At 44.0% G+C, this 15,647-nt stretch overlaps 1 protein-coding gene across 1 annotated transcript in view; it reads left to right on the top strand.

Annotated features, from left to right (window-relative positions):
• Positions 1–15,647, top strand: part of LOC119457813 (N-acetylated-alpha-linked acidic dipeptidase 2-like) — a 28,232-nt gene that overhangs the window by 9,441 nt on the left and 3,144 nt on the right. The window contains exons 6-17 of the mRNA XM_037719546.2: positions 3,435–3,557; positions 4,385–4,556; positions 6,578–6,665; positions 8,085–8,153; positions 8,920–9,005; positions 9,790–9,992; positions 10,746–10,809; positions 11,683–11,747; positions 12,217–12,296; positions 12,688–12,778; positions 13,719–13,971; positions 15,478–15,556. Of these exons, the coding sequence (XP_037575474.1) occupies positions 3,435–3,557; positions 4,385–4,556; positions 6,578–6,665; positions 8,085–8,153; positions 8,920–9,005; positions 9,790–9,992; positions 10,746–10,809; positions 11,683–11,747; positions 12,217–12,296; positions 12,688–12,778; positions 13,719–13,971; positions 15,478–15,556 (1,373 nt within the window). The remainder of the gene's footprint in view (positions 1–3,434; positions 3,558–4,384; positions 4,557–6,577; positions 6,666–8,084; positions 8,154–8,919; positions 9,006–9,789; positions 9,993–10,745; positions 10,810–11,682; positions 11,748–12,216; positions 12,297–12,687; positions 12,779–13,718; positions 13,972–15,477; positions 15,557–15,647) is intronic.

Here is a 15,647-nt window from a genome sequence, read left to right on the forward strand (position 1 = left end):
TCCAAGAGTCCGTGGGCGTCCCCCGTGGTGTTAGTGAAGAAGAAGGATGGAACCCTACGTTTCTGCGTCGATTATCGTCGCCTCAACAAAATCACGGAGAAGGACGTATACCCCCTCCCACGGATTGACGACGCCTTGGATCGACTCTACAACGCAAAGTATTTTTCGTCGATGGACCTCAAAACCGGTTACTGGCAAATCGAAGTCGACGAGAGGGACCGGGAGAAGACTGCGTTATAACACCAGACGGACTGTTCGAGTTCAAGGTCATGCCGTTTGGTCTTTGCTCGGCACCTGCGACTTTCCAACGCGTCATGGATACAGTACTGGCAGGCTTGAAGTGGCAGACTTGCCTCGTCTATTTGGACGACGTCGTTGTGTTTGCCTCAAGCTTCGAAGAACACCTGCGGCGCCTTGAAACAGTTCTTCAAGCAATCAAAACCTCCGGACTCACGTTAAAGCCAGAAAAGTGCCGCTTCGCATATGAGGAGCTCTTGTTCTTGGGCCACGTCATCAACAAGTCTGGAGTGCTCCCCGACCCTCAGAAAACTGCAGCCATCTCCAACTTTCCCCCACCCGCTGACAAGAAGGCAGTGCGTAGATTTCTTGGACTGTGCGCCTATTACAGGCGCTTCGTCAAGGATTTTTCACGGATCGCAGAGCCACTGACGTATCTCACGAAGGCCGACGTCGAGTTCAAGTGGGACACGCCGCAACTCGAAGCATTTGAAGAACTGAAGCGACGCCTGCAATCGCCGCCAATACTTGCGCATTTCGACGAAAACGCCGATACCGAAGTCCACACCGACGCAAGCAGCGTAGGACTCGGCGCCGTGCTTGTGCAGAGGACTGATGGACTAGAAAGGGTTGTAAGTTACGCTAGCCGGTCACTATCGAAGGCGGAAGCAAATTATTCCACAACAGAAAAGGAGTGCCTCGCCATCATCTGGGCTACATCAAAGTTTCGCCCCTACCTCTATGGCAGGCCCTTTAAAGTTGTGAGCGACCACCACGCCTTGTGTTGGCTAGCTAACTTGAAGGATCCTTCAGGTCGCCTCGCACGATGGAGTCTGAGACTTCAAGAATTCGACATCACCGTCGTTTACAAGTCCGGGCGAAAGCACTCTGACGCCGACTGCTTGTCTCGAGCCCCCGTCGAACCGCTGCCACAAGACGACCAGGATGACGACACTTTCTTGGGACCCATCAGTGCCGACGAATTCGCCGAACAACAGCGAGCCGACCCGGAACTAAGGAGCCTTGTAGACTACCTGGAAGGCAAGACCGTCATTGTGCCGAAGGTGTTCAGGCGAGGATTGGCGTCGTTTTTCTTGCAAAACGACATTCTCCTAAAGAAGAACTTCTCGCCTCTCCGAGCCAACTACCTCCTCGTGGTACCCGCAGCATTGCGTCCAGAGGTTCTGCAAGCTCTCCATGACGACCCAACGGCTGGACACCTCGGTTTTTCCCGCACGCTCGCGAGGATACAAGAAAAATACTACTGGCCTCGCCTCTCTGCCGACGTCGCCCATTACGTAAGGACATGCCGAGACTGTCAGCGACGCAAAACACCGCCGACAAGGCCAGCCGGACTTCTACAGCCGATCGAGCCACCTCGCCGACCGTTCCAGCAGATCGGGATGGACTTACTGGGGCCTTTTCCGACGTCGACGTCCGGGAATAAATGGATCATCGTAGCTATGGACTACCTCACCCGCTACGCCGAAACAAAAGCCTTGCCCAAAGGCAGTGCCGCCGAGGTAGCCCGATTCTTCGTTGAGAACATCCTCCTGCGTCACGGTGCCCCGGAAGTCCTCATCACCGACAGAGGTACGGCCTTCACGGCTGAACTAACTCAAGCCATCCTGCGATACAGCCAGACAAGCCATCGCCGCACCACCGCCTACCACCCGCAGACGAATGGCCTCACCGAGCGCCTAAATAAGACCATCGCCGACATGCTGTCAATGTACGTCGACGTCGAACACAAGACGTGGGATGCCATCCTTCCGTACGTGACCTTCGCATACAACACGGCCGTGCAAGAAACGACGCACATGGCGCCGTTCAACCTGGTCTACGGAAGGAACCCGGCAACGACGCTTGACGCCATGCTACCGGACGTCGCTGACGAAGAAAATCTCGACGTTGCCACCTATTTGCAGCGTGCCGAAGAAGGTCGACAGCTCGCCCGCCTGCGCATCAAGAACCAGCAGAGAACCGACAGCCGACACTACAATCTTCGACGACGCTACGTCGAGTACCAGCCCGGAGACCGTGTTTGGGTCTGGACTCCGATACGCCGACGAGGACTTAGCGAGAAACTCTTACGTCGCTATTTCGGACCATATAAGATCATCCGACGTATTGGCGCACTGGACTATGAGGTCGTGCCAGACGGCATTTCGCAATCACAGCGGCGCCGCGCACGACCCGAAGTCATCCATGTGGTGCGTCTTAAGCCTTTCTACGCCCGCTGACGAACTTAGGTACTTTGTTACTTTAACTTTTTTTTCTTTTTATTACGCGTGGTTTTGTTTTCGCTTTCACATTTGTTTGTAGCATCGGGACGATGCTTTTTAAGGGGAGGGTATTGACACATATACATGTTTATCTTTCACCGGTGGCCGCTTTCCACCGGCTAACAAATGTTAAACGTTATCGCTCGGCGCAGGACACGCCTGTATCGGAAGTTTCTAGAACGTTATCGATGCTTCTTGCCATTGCCTATCTTCACCGACGCTTATGTTTACTGATTGCATGACTGACGCGAATTGTCTAGAACTTTCTGGAAGACACGCGGGCATCAGGGATTAATCTAGAACCTTCGATGACTCAGGTATAAAAGCCGACGCGTTTCGCCGCTGATCAGATTTTCGACGATCGCCGACTGTGTTCGCCGCTATCGTTGTGCTTTGAGTGTACCTTGCTTTTGTGGGCACAGGTTCGCCCAATAAACAACCAGTTTCGTCCTACACAGTTTCACGACTGTTTTCTTCAGCGTCACTACTACGTGACAATAGTAAATCAATCTGAGACAGGAAGGAGCTCACAGCAGCGGCTACTGCAAAGGCTGTGTTCACGGATGGTTCACATGTGCTGAAAAGTAAATGGCAGATTGCTTGATATCCTAAGGCGCGAAGTAGCTGCTAGTATGCCCATTACTTTACAATTTGTAAATTTCTTTTTCGCTGTCCCATTTACTTTTGTCGGCCAACATAATGCACATGCAATAAGGTGGGATTTCCATGGCGACATGTTGAAGCTTTGCGCACACAGAGTACATACCTGAACGTCCCTCTTGTAAGCAAAACATTGCTCATGCTCTACGAGTGGGTGCTCTTTTTCTTCGTTACACTCTGATGAATTTATGGGGGGTGGACAACGACATCTAAAATCTGTGTTGGATGCTAACAGCCTGTGGATTTTTGCAGGCAGACGTGGTGTACGTTGGCTCGGGCACGCACAAGGATGTGGACATGCTGGAAGCCAACAAAATATTCGTTAAAGGTCGCATCTGCCTGGCACGATACGGTGGCGGGCACCGTGGCGGAAAGGTATGTGGTTTTGCGTATACTTCGAGGAGATGTTTCAAGTTGGGGTCCCCCACGCCATTTATTTTATTAACGGTCATATAAAACAAATCGCTTTCTTCACCATCTGTGCCATGTATTACCGCCTCTATAGTGGCCCGGCTTTCAAACTGATGGTTCGAAATCACATTGATTTATTTCTCTTCCAATCCTTTTTTTAGCCTTTTTATACGATTATATCCTGTTTAGCAGACCAAACATCAATATAATGAACATGGCTATAGCAGAGTAAATACAAGATGTTTCTCACTGATATCAGTGTGATAACAAATGTATGCTCATAATGAATATTGGATATAATGGATATATTTTCACTGATTTTGTTATAACAAGATTTGACTTGCATGCTTTTATACAGCAAGGTGAAAAGCCCAATGGGATTACAGTGTCGCATACTTACTTGGTGCAGTATTCTCGGTTGTTCACTTTCGAGAGAATCACTTTCATTGGATGCTGATTGGCTGAGCCAGTGGCAGAACGGCCGTCGCTTCCAGTGAGGCATTGCACCTCACGCCATAAGTGAAAATAATAGACCAAGAATATGGCCCCTGGTCTATCCTGTGACCATGAATGCCATTTGTACACTCTGCACTGGTATGAAAGGGAATTGCCAGTGTTCAAACAGCGATCCTGGCAAACTTGCTAGTCACAACATCGCTCGCTGCTATTTGCTATATATAGTTCTCATGTCGGAGAATCCTGCTTCTTTGTTTCGTTTTATTCCTAAGAGCCTTGCTATGGCAGTGCTGTGGGAATGTGGTGAATGGGCATCACCATGGTCACCATGACAGATCACCGTGTGCCAAGAACGTGGCGGTGTCGGAACCGTTCTCTTTCTGGAGCCCACCTTACCAAATGTGAAAAATTTCTACCCAAACTCGACTGTTGTGGACGGCTCGGCGCTGCAGCGTGGGGCTCTGTTCACATTTGCTGATCCCGAGACGCCTGGCTACCCATCAGTTGGTAAGCCTGCACTTGTCTCTGCCTTGTACAGTTCAAAAAAATTAAAAATTAACTGTACATTTAAAGAAAGAAAAGTGCCAAAGTATTTGTTTGCCTACTGAACCCACTGTACGAAATCTGGGCTTGTTGCTCCTATGCGACGCTAGAACCCCGTAAATGGTGCCACAGTGCATTCTGACGTGCACACATTGCATGTTTTGGAGAAATGATGATGCTTGATGATGATGACCTTATGATGTAAATGTTGGTAATGATGGTGATGATCATGATGATCAGTGTTCTTTCAAATGCTCTCACATTGGCAGCCATTGCTAGATTGTTCTACTGAACATTTTTTGTCAACATTGTTTTAGTTTCCATTGTTCGGGTACACCTATTTCTCAGCTTGTGAAGTACAGATAGTTCTGGTGTTATTTAGAGCAAGTTACTTTTGTTCTGCTTTTTATTCGTGAGGAGTATGCAGTCCTTAGGGGAATTCATCTGAACAGTCGATGACTGGTGAATGACGAAACATTTTTCCTCAATGCTCTTACTAGCTTTATGAGTGTGTTCCTGAATTTTTGTTTCTTGTTGTGCAGAATAAACACACACTATTGTGTGTGTATCTAATGTTACCATAAATGAAAGTTTGGTTTTATATGTTTAACTATTGATAAAGCTTTGATTGTGAAGCAGAACCTTGAGGTACTCCTGTGTTCTGTTGAACTTATTCATGTGTCGATGGTTGATATCAGTTAGCCGCAGAGAACATAGCCCATACAGGGAGATAGGATTATGGATATATTTCTAGCAAGAAACAGTGTAACCCAATATTACTAAACACTGCAGTGGCTGAAAAAAAACAAAAACAAGATGTAGATGATGCGCATTTGCTTAAGATGTAAGGGGTGATCATTTATAAGTTTTATGAAATTTTTAAGAATCGCCTGTTGAAGGCAGATGCGATTCTAGTCTAATTCTATTCCTTGGGCTGGATTGTTCGGAGAAGCCAACATTACTTGCGTGATAAATCGAAACACATAGTATTCAACTAATTAACAAAAGTTCACTAATTAACTTCCTAATTAATTACTTTGCAGCACATATGGCAATTTGTAGGTGTATCCTACATGGCAAGGTGTATCCAATTTTAATGAATTTCCAGAATGACACCAGTTTGGAGATATGCACCACCTAACTCGCCTTCAAAATGCGTTGTTGTTTCACTTACTTTTTTTAACAAAATGCTCTTTTATGTATTTAAGCATACACGTAACCTGAACGACCATGTATTTTGTCCCACAATTTGGGAAATATCCAGAAACTGATGACGTCCTGGAAATTCATTTCGATTGGATACGTCTTGCAAGCTCACCGGCTACAATTCGTAAATTGCATTATGTGCCGTAATGTAATTGAGAAGTTAATTAGTGAATTCCCATTAATCAGTTGATTACACGTTTCAATTTCTTGTGCTAGTAATGTCCACCTCTTCGAATAATCCAGCACTTGCGGTGTCAAAGTGGCTTCATTGTGGTGTCAAAGTTGGAAACCTGATGCTTTGTTTCTTGTTTTTAATGTATCTTCATTTACTGTAAAAAACTTGCAAGTCTTTAGTTGATGCAACAGATTGTGTGTACCCCTAATCTGTAGCATCAAGGGCACCGGTGCCGTTTGTTGAGGATGCCGTTTAATGATGCTGAGAAGCAGTTCAAAACACAGGTAAATCTTACTATACCTGCTATACATAGTTTTGTATTCAGTAAATCGATTCCTCTCTTGCGTCTTTCTCCACTGGAAAAAAACAAATCTGCATTTAATGAATGCATCACAAGACTTCATTTAGGTACATTACAGCCGAGTTTGGGTATATCAAAACTACCTGATATATTGAACTATTTTTAGCTCATAGCCCTGTGTGTTATAACAGGCTTCGACTGTAATAAGGTTTGACTGCAGTCAGATAGATAGTCCCAAGATTACCTCTTGGGACTTTCGTGCTGTGTTCAGTCACATTCTCATTCAACACCATCTGCTTCCAGATGGAGTTTATCGTGACACTAATAGCAGTGAACTACCCAAGATCCCGGCCCTCACAATCAGCTACAACTTTGCTATGAAACTGCTCGAGTGAGTAATAAACTGCCTGCTCAAGCTTTTTTTTTTTTTTCTCACTATGGCATTTAGAGGGATTGCTCGGTGATTTTAAACCAGGGCTAAAATGACTCGTTGCAAAGGGTTGCTTTCAGTAATCCAGACTGACCAAAGCAGTATGGAACGAGCGTATCATTTGATACAACTAATGGAAGCATAGCTGCATTTTTAATATTCTTCTGTGCCCTTCAATCACTCGATGCTTTTTCACGATTTGCACTGGATTTTTCTATTACATTCTTGCATCGTTCGAGCACATCAGGCCTCGTAACCGCTAGAACTGCTAAAGACATGTTGTCACGGCATTGTAATTTTGGTATATAAATAAATGTTACACAATGCTTTTGCTAGTTATTACACATTACACTTTTGCTAGTTATTTCAACAAGAGCATCCGTGGTATCACACTTTCGAGAAAAAAAAAAGGCAATGAAATGCTGGCTAAAAAAAAAAAAAAAAAGCCACACTTTGTTATCAATTTTTATGCGATTTCAGTTGAGGGGTTAAACTCGCAATGTAACATATTTTCTAGCAGCTGTCCATAGAAGCAACAGAAGGAATGAACCACCTTTGATGTCATATTGTCTTAGTCGAGGAATATGGTGTAGACTATAGAATCTAAGGAAAAGGTGGTTGTTGTAAATACCCTTATAGTCCGTTGGTACCTGAAAACGTGAGTATTGGTTGTTTTAGACTTGCTTATAACTTCTGTTAGCCATTTCTGCAAAGAAAGGATGCAAGTCCACATAAGGTGTCAAAAAAAGCTGGGACACCATGTGACAACATTATTATTATTGCTGTTTGCTCATAAGAAAACCTTCAGAATAAGAAATTAGGCCTGAAGTTGTAATTTTATGATGAAGGTGTCTATCAGCTGTGGTGCTGGTGCACTTGTATAATGTGTACCATACACTTGTATAGTGCGTACCGCCTCAGTTTCTTGCCGTATGTCTGTAAAATCTGCTTCAGCAGGGATGAAAATTTTTTAGGACAGCGTATAGTTGAAATAAATAGGCAATTTTTTTTCTTTAGAGGTGTGGGTGCAGTTCAACAAGCACACAATCTACACTAATGAGAAAACTAATTTATTAGTACTTAATATATTTTACCTTATTGATAATTTTACTGCAGATGTAAATATCATCATCAGCCTATATTTATGTCCACTGCAGGACGAAGGCCTCTCTCTGCAATTTTTATCATTTGTTTTTCTTGCATTTAATATGTTATTACATCATCCACTGCTATGCTGCCTAACAATTATACAAATTTGTTGCAGTTTCTAGCCGAGGGTTCCATTTGCAGTATTAATAATTTGTGTGTGAATAAACTCAAACTTCGACTTCGAATTGAGGCATGTTGCGCCTACCACCCCTTTTTGTTGTTGCCGTGCAGCCAGATGGAGGGCAAAGTTGTCAACCTCAGTGGTGGTGCTCGGCGAACTGGTCCCATCAAAGGTGGCAGGTGAGCTGGTTGTTTATAAGCTTACTTGCTGAGGAGGTGTTGTGGCTAGTTGACTGGCCGCTGTTGTTTCTAAAGGCAGCGCACTTGTGGACACATGGACGATCACAAAAGCCAGACAAACACGAGCGCTGAACTGCAACTTAATGCGGCTGCAACTACAAGCTTACTTAGCATTTATTTTTCCAGTATGATAGCTCTTAAGTGGGAGTCCTCTTGTGGTTTCAATGTCAGTTGTTGGTAGTGCCTACTGTTTATTCTTTTTCTTCTGTAGTTGTATGAAATGGGAGTCTTCCTGTAGCGTTGGCATCTCATTGACAGCATTCTTTAATTGAAGATTAGAAATGCTGGTAGGGGAGGGCCTCCTAGACAAATTTTAGCACGAGCTAGTAGAACTTGAAGATGGATGATATAGGTATTCATACTGAGGTACTAGGAATAGAGCGTAACAGATGGAGTGAATGATGACAATGCAGCACAGGTACTTGCTGCTTGCTACGAGTTTTTAAAATGCATGAAACTTATCTCAAGTTTGTTGTGCTTGTTTGTCTTAAGGGAAGGCACCTTCTCACATCTAATGTAGTGCCTTTCGGCCACCCGTGATTGCTATGTATTGCTATGTAGACTGTGACTGAATGGTATGGTACTTCGCATGATTGTGGCTACGTATACATGTGATTTTGGTATTTCTTGTCGATCATAGTGAAAATTGACACACAGGTCTGGGCTGTGTCAAGTGCTCTGCATGACTTGTGTGGACCTTTTACAGGAAACTGCGGCTTGTCGTGAACAACAAGTGGGCGAGGCCCATTGTCTACGATATCATCGGTACCATCAGAGGTCGCCTGGAACCCGGTGAGCATGCCAGAATTCCGGTACTCAGTGAAGCATGCAAAATGTTTGAATTGGAAGGACCGTTTAAAATGGATGATCTCCCTTGTGGCCAACTTGAACACAGCCACATTAAAAGACAGGTCAAGTTAACTCGTCACATTCTAACAGAAGTTACTTGCATGCAATTATTTCACATTCTTTGCATTACATTCTCTGTGGCCACTGCGCGCATACTTAGCCGCCTCTTTCAAAATTGAGTGCATTTAACAGGTCCTGCCCACCTTTTAAATTTGGGAAAATGGATGGGAGACATTACGTAGAACTGTTTATTACAAGGTTTTTTGCATGCTTGGTGATTTTCCCTAAAATTATTTGTACATCATCTTTGTGTACAATTGTCTTTGTAAAATCCCCTGTACAGTAGCCAAGCATTTAATAAACATGCACATAAAGGCAAAGTTTATAAAAATTTTCGTGGCAATATCTTAGGAAGTGCGCAAGTGATTGTTGACATTATTCGAATTGATTAAACAGGAGTGAAGTTGTTCTGATCCTATATTGCATAGAACAGATAACTGTCGAGTAACAGGGTCAGTGCCAAAAGAAGTGAAACTCAGCCAAGGGTGGTGGACAATTCGATGCATTGATGAGACCAGGGTATTTGTGGGCATAAAATGTACACAGCTCTTGCAAGACAAAGGCGATAGGGAATCTCTGCGAGTAGGCTGCACCTGATGATCATATCAAATAATTTGTAAGTGCGTTGGCGAAAATCGATCGTACAGCACAGTGTGCATGGGCGCAGATCGGTACAGCATCACGGGTGCCCACCATGATGCCTGGGGATACGGCACCATCGATCCGTCGTCATCCACCGCCAACATCCTCGAGCTCAGCCGCGTGTTGGGTAACCAGCTGAAGCGCGGCTGGCGGCCACGGCGCACGGTGGTGCTGGCGATCTGGGCCGCGGAAGAGATCGCCATCGCGGGATCTGGCGAGTGGGTCGAGGTGTGCACCGGGGGCATTCTGTCAGCTGCACCAGATCGCCCTGTTCCCACGTCTCTTAAACTTGATATAGGCTTCACTCCATGCCACATAATTGATATTCATGAAAAGATGATGAAATTAGGTGAAAAGAAAAATTATGTGTGTTGGTGGCTGCATGAAAGTGCATTTCTCACTCTATATAAGCTTTATTGAAGCGTTATAATGGAACTTAAATCATTAAGAATACTTTTTCACTGTTGTAAAGTATGCGCAAAAGCCTAGCATTTCTGTAACTTTTGATGCCAAATAATTAGGCTGTATTGTTAGTGTGATGGCGATGCAAAGTGTTTCTTTGCTCCATCGTCATTCTTGTTTCTAGAATCTCGCCGTGGATTCCCTGTTATTTGGAAGTTTAAAAACGAGCATGAAATAGCAGTGATGAGAAAGGATGCAAGAGAGGTGCAGGATAGACCACCTTCTAGAAATACTATGTCAACTTGCCCAACAATGAACTTTGCTGAGACCCACTACTAGCCATGTGCCTGTAGTTCTCAGGTCCAGACACGTGTACGTGCAAGAAATAAACTTAATGGCAGCAACTAAAACAGGTGTTTTGAGAGAGCAAAAACGCCTGTTTTGTTCAACACGGCCATCAAATGGCCAGGCTTCCATCCACAAAAATGATGCTAAGTGGCACTGCGGCCCATTTTTATTTATAATTTCAAAGCACTACAGCCGTTCTTCTCTTCTTTTCATTTCCTTTTTCTCCTTTAGGAGAAGCTGCTCCTTCTCAACCGCGGAGCCGTTGGCTATACCAACGTAGACAACTGTGTCTCTGGTCAGTGAATCCCTTTTAGCTTACAGTCCTAAGATTCTTGATTTTCAAGTAAACTTGAGATCTGTGAAACGCTCACACATAAATGGTTTGCAGAGTGTACGATGCTGGGTTAGCTGGTTCAAAATGGTCACGATAAAACAGCGTAGGAAAGGAAGACCGACTTTCTTTTCTTCTGTTAAGCTTACTTCCTGCTTAGTTTTATCATGTGACATGTGTTCATTACAATCGGCTCTTGCTGACACGTGTTCGGTTGTTTTATCCTATTTATTTGCTCTCATTGCAGTAAACCGTTCGTTTGTTGGTCGGCGCTTTGTGGTGTGTGTTTTTTCTCAGTCAGTCTTCGCTTCTTGCGCTGTTTTACTATCAAAAGTTGCAGGTTCGCGCTTGCACAAAAGATGTGGAATTTCCAGAGCTCGATTTTTTGCATGCATGGCCCCGTCTGTCGTTCTTTCCTTGCTTTGCCTGGAGCTTTTGGATAATGTCTGCTGACTGCACAAAATAAAGGTTTGAATGCGGGCATGCAGGGAACATGCAGTGATGCTGTGATGACTGGTAAATCCCGCTTATCACTAAGATCTTGTTTGCATAGCAAAGACATGCTTGTCGCCAATTGGAGTAATTATTTTTGTATTAAAATATTTTTTGGAGCCCAAAAGAGTGACAGTGAAGAGTTCGAAAGCTCTCAAATTTGTTTCTCAGAAAGTAAGCTCCCTCCATCCCTCAGAAAAAGAAAAAAGGAAAGACAGAAAACATGCTAACATAACTTCGCTAAAAAAAAAAAAAAAAAAAAAAAAAAGATACGTTGAAAGCGTAATATCTGATTTACAGTCCACATGGCACGCTGTTAATACCATGTGCTTTCGCGTTTTGCAGGGATCATGTTTTTCGCCTATGCCTCGCCTGTGCTGAGAAAGTTCCTCGTGAAAACAACCAAACAGGTGCCTATTTCTTGTGCGTGAACTTAACGCCAATAATTTCAGCGGGAAGCATGCCTGTGAGAACTCATCAGGAACGTGCAGTGGCTCATACGCAAGTAAGGATGACCATCCAAATAAGGTGACAGCTCGAGGGTTGTGCCAGTCCATGCAAGCATTTGACCAATTCAGTTAGCATGCTGCTTAGTGTCAAGGCCTGCTGTCTGCCAGCAGCCTAAAGCTAGGTTATTGACCCTGAAGCTTTGCCTCCAGATTCAGTTCCCATAAATTTGGACTGCATGGAGATTTCTGCAAACGACTTAGATCTCGCAGGTTTTTCTTGAAGCCACCGTTGTGATAGATAATTTGAACATTGTTACCAGTGTCGAAGCACGCTATGTTAATGTGGACTGGTACAGACCAGCTGATTTAAATGCAGATGCACCTCTTAAAATATTTGACTACTGCTTATGACTGAAGCGTCTGCTTGCAGGTCCCATTCAACGGTACTCAAACTTTGTACGACTACTGGTACAAGTACGAGCATAGCATCGCGGGAACGACCAACCCCCAGTGAGTACTCATGTGGAGACCAGAACTGGGCGTCTCTGTGCATTGACAACCTATGGCTTGCACAAGGCGACATTATGGCACCTCTGGTAGCAGCAACAAAATTATTACTACAACAAAGTGATCTAATATTGCGTGGAACAGTCTGGCATGGAAATGAAAAACGATCTATCGATTGATGGATGTATCGAGCGGGCGAGCACTATATTCGTACATAACTGGTACAACTAAAATTTTTGCTTGCTGATCTTTGCGGCTTTTTGTGCTGCAGCTACACATGATATTTGAAATCGTTAATGTGAAAGTTGGAGCGTGCCGTAGACAAATATTTTTGAAAGCAGCAATAGCAGCCAATGCACACTTAAAACACAGTTTCATCCACCACTGTGTCCAGGGTGTACCTGACCCACGGAGGGATGGACAACTCTGCCTTCAACTTCCTTGCTGGCGTTCCTTCGGCTATCTTCACCTTCCGAGCCGACAGGGTGAGTCGTTTTAAACCGTAAAGCCTGCTGCTTCAGTAGCGTTGTATGATGCCCTGCTAACATGCTTGCAGGAAAGAAGCGGATTGCAAAGTATAGAGTCGGGCAAAGTCGTCAATTGATGCAGTTTGGAATTTGTCTGTCAGACAGCATTGTCTGAATTTATTGTAAGCCTTCAGTAGCATCCACCAAACCTACGGAGAAATTTTTTCAGGAACGTTTTTCCGGTTCCGCTTGTCTTACTAATCTGCACTCACTAATGGACCCACTAATCCACCTTTTATTTATCTCAAGAAATGCACCCTTCTTGTCACACTATCATTCGCTTAGACAAGTGCAATGGCTCGCCTACATGAGTATAAAGTCCTGTCGAATCTGAGAAAAACAAATTGCATTTTGCTAGGTAAATAACTGCTCACCATAAATGCATTCTCTTAGTCATTAACTGGGTGGTGTCATTTGAGTCTTGCCAACACTCGACTAGCTGCCTCCACCACTACCAGCATCCCATAACATATTTTCTTTGTTTCTATAAGCCTTCTTGCGATGACACATAGTTGAGACATTTGAAACACTGTTTTGAGCAGGGACTGTCCTATATATGTGAGCTAACCAACTTCACTTCTTATGCATACGCTCAACTAAAATAAAATGCACATTAGCAAAATATGCCTGGCAATGTTTGCTTTTCCTTGCAACCGAGAAAAACGGTCATATTCATGTCCATTTAATGGTGACGGCCTCCGACCAGGAAGAAAGGAAACTGTTATAATTAGCTAACAAAATTTTTTCTGTGCTTCCACCTTGAGAATAGCTGGGGACACTCAGATTCGAGAAACTGCAGTAAATTAACCAAGATTTTGCCAGATCAGCTGCTCTCTTATGGCAGTGATCATAAATGTAGAAAAAAAGCTTGTATTACCACCACAATGTCCCTCTGCAGAGGGTGTTCAAACTGGGCTCCTATTCGTCCTACCACACTGCTTTCGAGACGATTCGCCTGTTTGAGACCTGGATCGATCCGACCTACCACTTTATGGAGACGTGCACTCGCCTCAATGGGATGCTGACGCTGATGCTGGCCGAGGTTGAGTTCCTGCCCTACGACTTCCGCACCGTCGCTGAGGAGATCCAGAATGGCATCTCCAAGCTGTCCATGTTCCGCGAGCAGCTTGACACTTATAAGGTGCCCATGGGTGAGTCGGCAATGGCGTCTGGTGCGCCGACATTGAGGCCATGTCATTTGCCTCTTCAAATTCCAACCGAGTTTGTCCCATTGCTACACGTGTGCATGCCAGATGAAAAAGTTTCATGCGTTCTTGGAAGTCGTGTAGCCTTAAAACCAAGATGCAATTTTATGAACGAGAGCCGGTGATGCACTGGTGGCAGAACAGGCATTGAACACTGTCAGTGCAACGTGAAATGATCACAATCGCGTTATCGTGTCATCCATAGGCATAGTAATAGTAAACAAAAAGACACTAGACTTTGTTTAAGATGAACACAAGGATCGTTTGGAAATCTCAACAATGGCTGGCCAACTGTGCAGGTTATAGAATTCGTTTCGGCAGAGAAAAAAAGACCAGCTAAGGAGATGATGGCCAAGTGTAAGCTTGTGTTTTACTTTATCTTTGTGCTTGGTCTTTGGAAGATTCACTTCTCCATTCTTGGTACTAGTTCATGTGTAGTATAGTATGGTCCACTGTTAAAGAGAGAATATAATTAGTATTCGACCAATATTAACTTGAACACATCATCAGCTTCACAAGAAAAAAAAAAGTTGATGTGGTGCGTTAGGTATATCTCCATTGCAAAAAGTATTGCTGAAGCCCTTGTGTCAGAGTCGAACTGTAATCTGTGTAGAAATATTAATTTGATGTTCTGTTTAACAACTGCTTATCATTTATTATTTAATTCATCCATCCTGCATGCAATGTAACGTGTACTGAATCACCTGGGCTCTCTCACAGCCTACCACATGACTTTCAAGGGCAGTTCGTTAACCTTGATTGATCTATCCTCTCACTTTATTGAGATGTGCGCTTGCTTCGATGGGATGCCGAACTGATGGTCACTTGAATTGATAAGCTGTCACTTTGCACTGTCCTCATGTATTCTCTTTGTTGCCGTGCCTTTGTACTGAAAATTTTCAGAAAATTTCCTTAAACCTCTTTCCTGCTTCTTCAGTAATCTTTCGCACATTCTCTTTCGTACATTTTTCTTTCTCTCTCATGCACTGTGTGACTCGGCTTTTCTGCTGAAATGACTTCATTGCTCTGCCATGTTATTTCATTTTGCCATCAATTTGACCATCAAATAAACAACACAGATATATCGAACCTCCTTATAGCGAATTCACATATCTAATCTATTAATTATAAGCATACCCACTGATAAATTGTAAATTTTATATTTACTTTATTACATTTCACAATTTGTTATATCAGTGTTTGCGATGTCAAAGTTCAACTGTATAGTAATATATTGGATATAATCAAGTAAATCTTGAATGTTTCTCACTGATATCCCCAACACGCAACAAACATATGCGTATAACTAATATTGGATACAGCGAAGGTATTTTCAACAAGGTTTGGCTGTTTAGATCTCCTTCCTGTGATACATTAGCACTGCTGGTCAAGTCTGTTACTGACTCTTTCCAAGTTGCACTAACCTTCAGTTCGGATTTATCTCCGGTCCAGGATGGCTGATCGAGGAGACCTCTCTGTACAGCAAGGCAGCTCAGCAGTGGCACAACTGGCTGGAGAAAGCGAAGCTTGGGTGAGCTCCTTGGCGTCAGCCGAGGCGTATCATGCGCCGTCTCGGAACCGATTTCTTGTTTGCAGCCATTGGTTTTACAATCTCCACTCGC

This window comes from Dermacentor silvarum, chromosome 7, assembly GCF_013339745.2.
Source record: "Dermacentor silvarum isolate Dsil-2018 chromosome 7, BIME_Dsil_1.4, whole genome shotgun sequence".
Lineage (NCBI taxonomy): Eukaryota > Metazoa > Arthropoda > Arachnida > Ixodida > Ixodidae > Dermacentor > Dermacentor silvarum.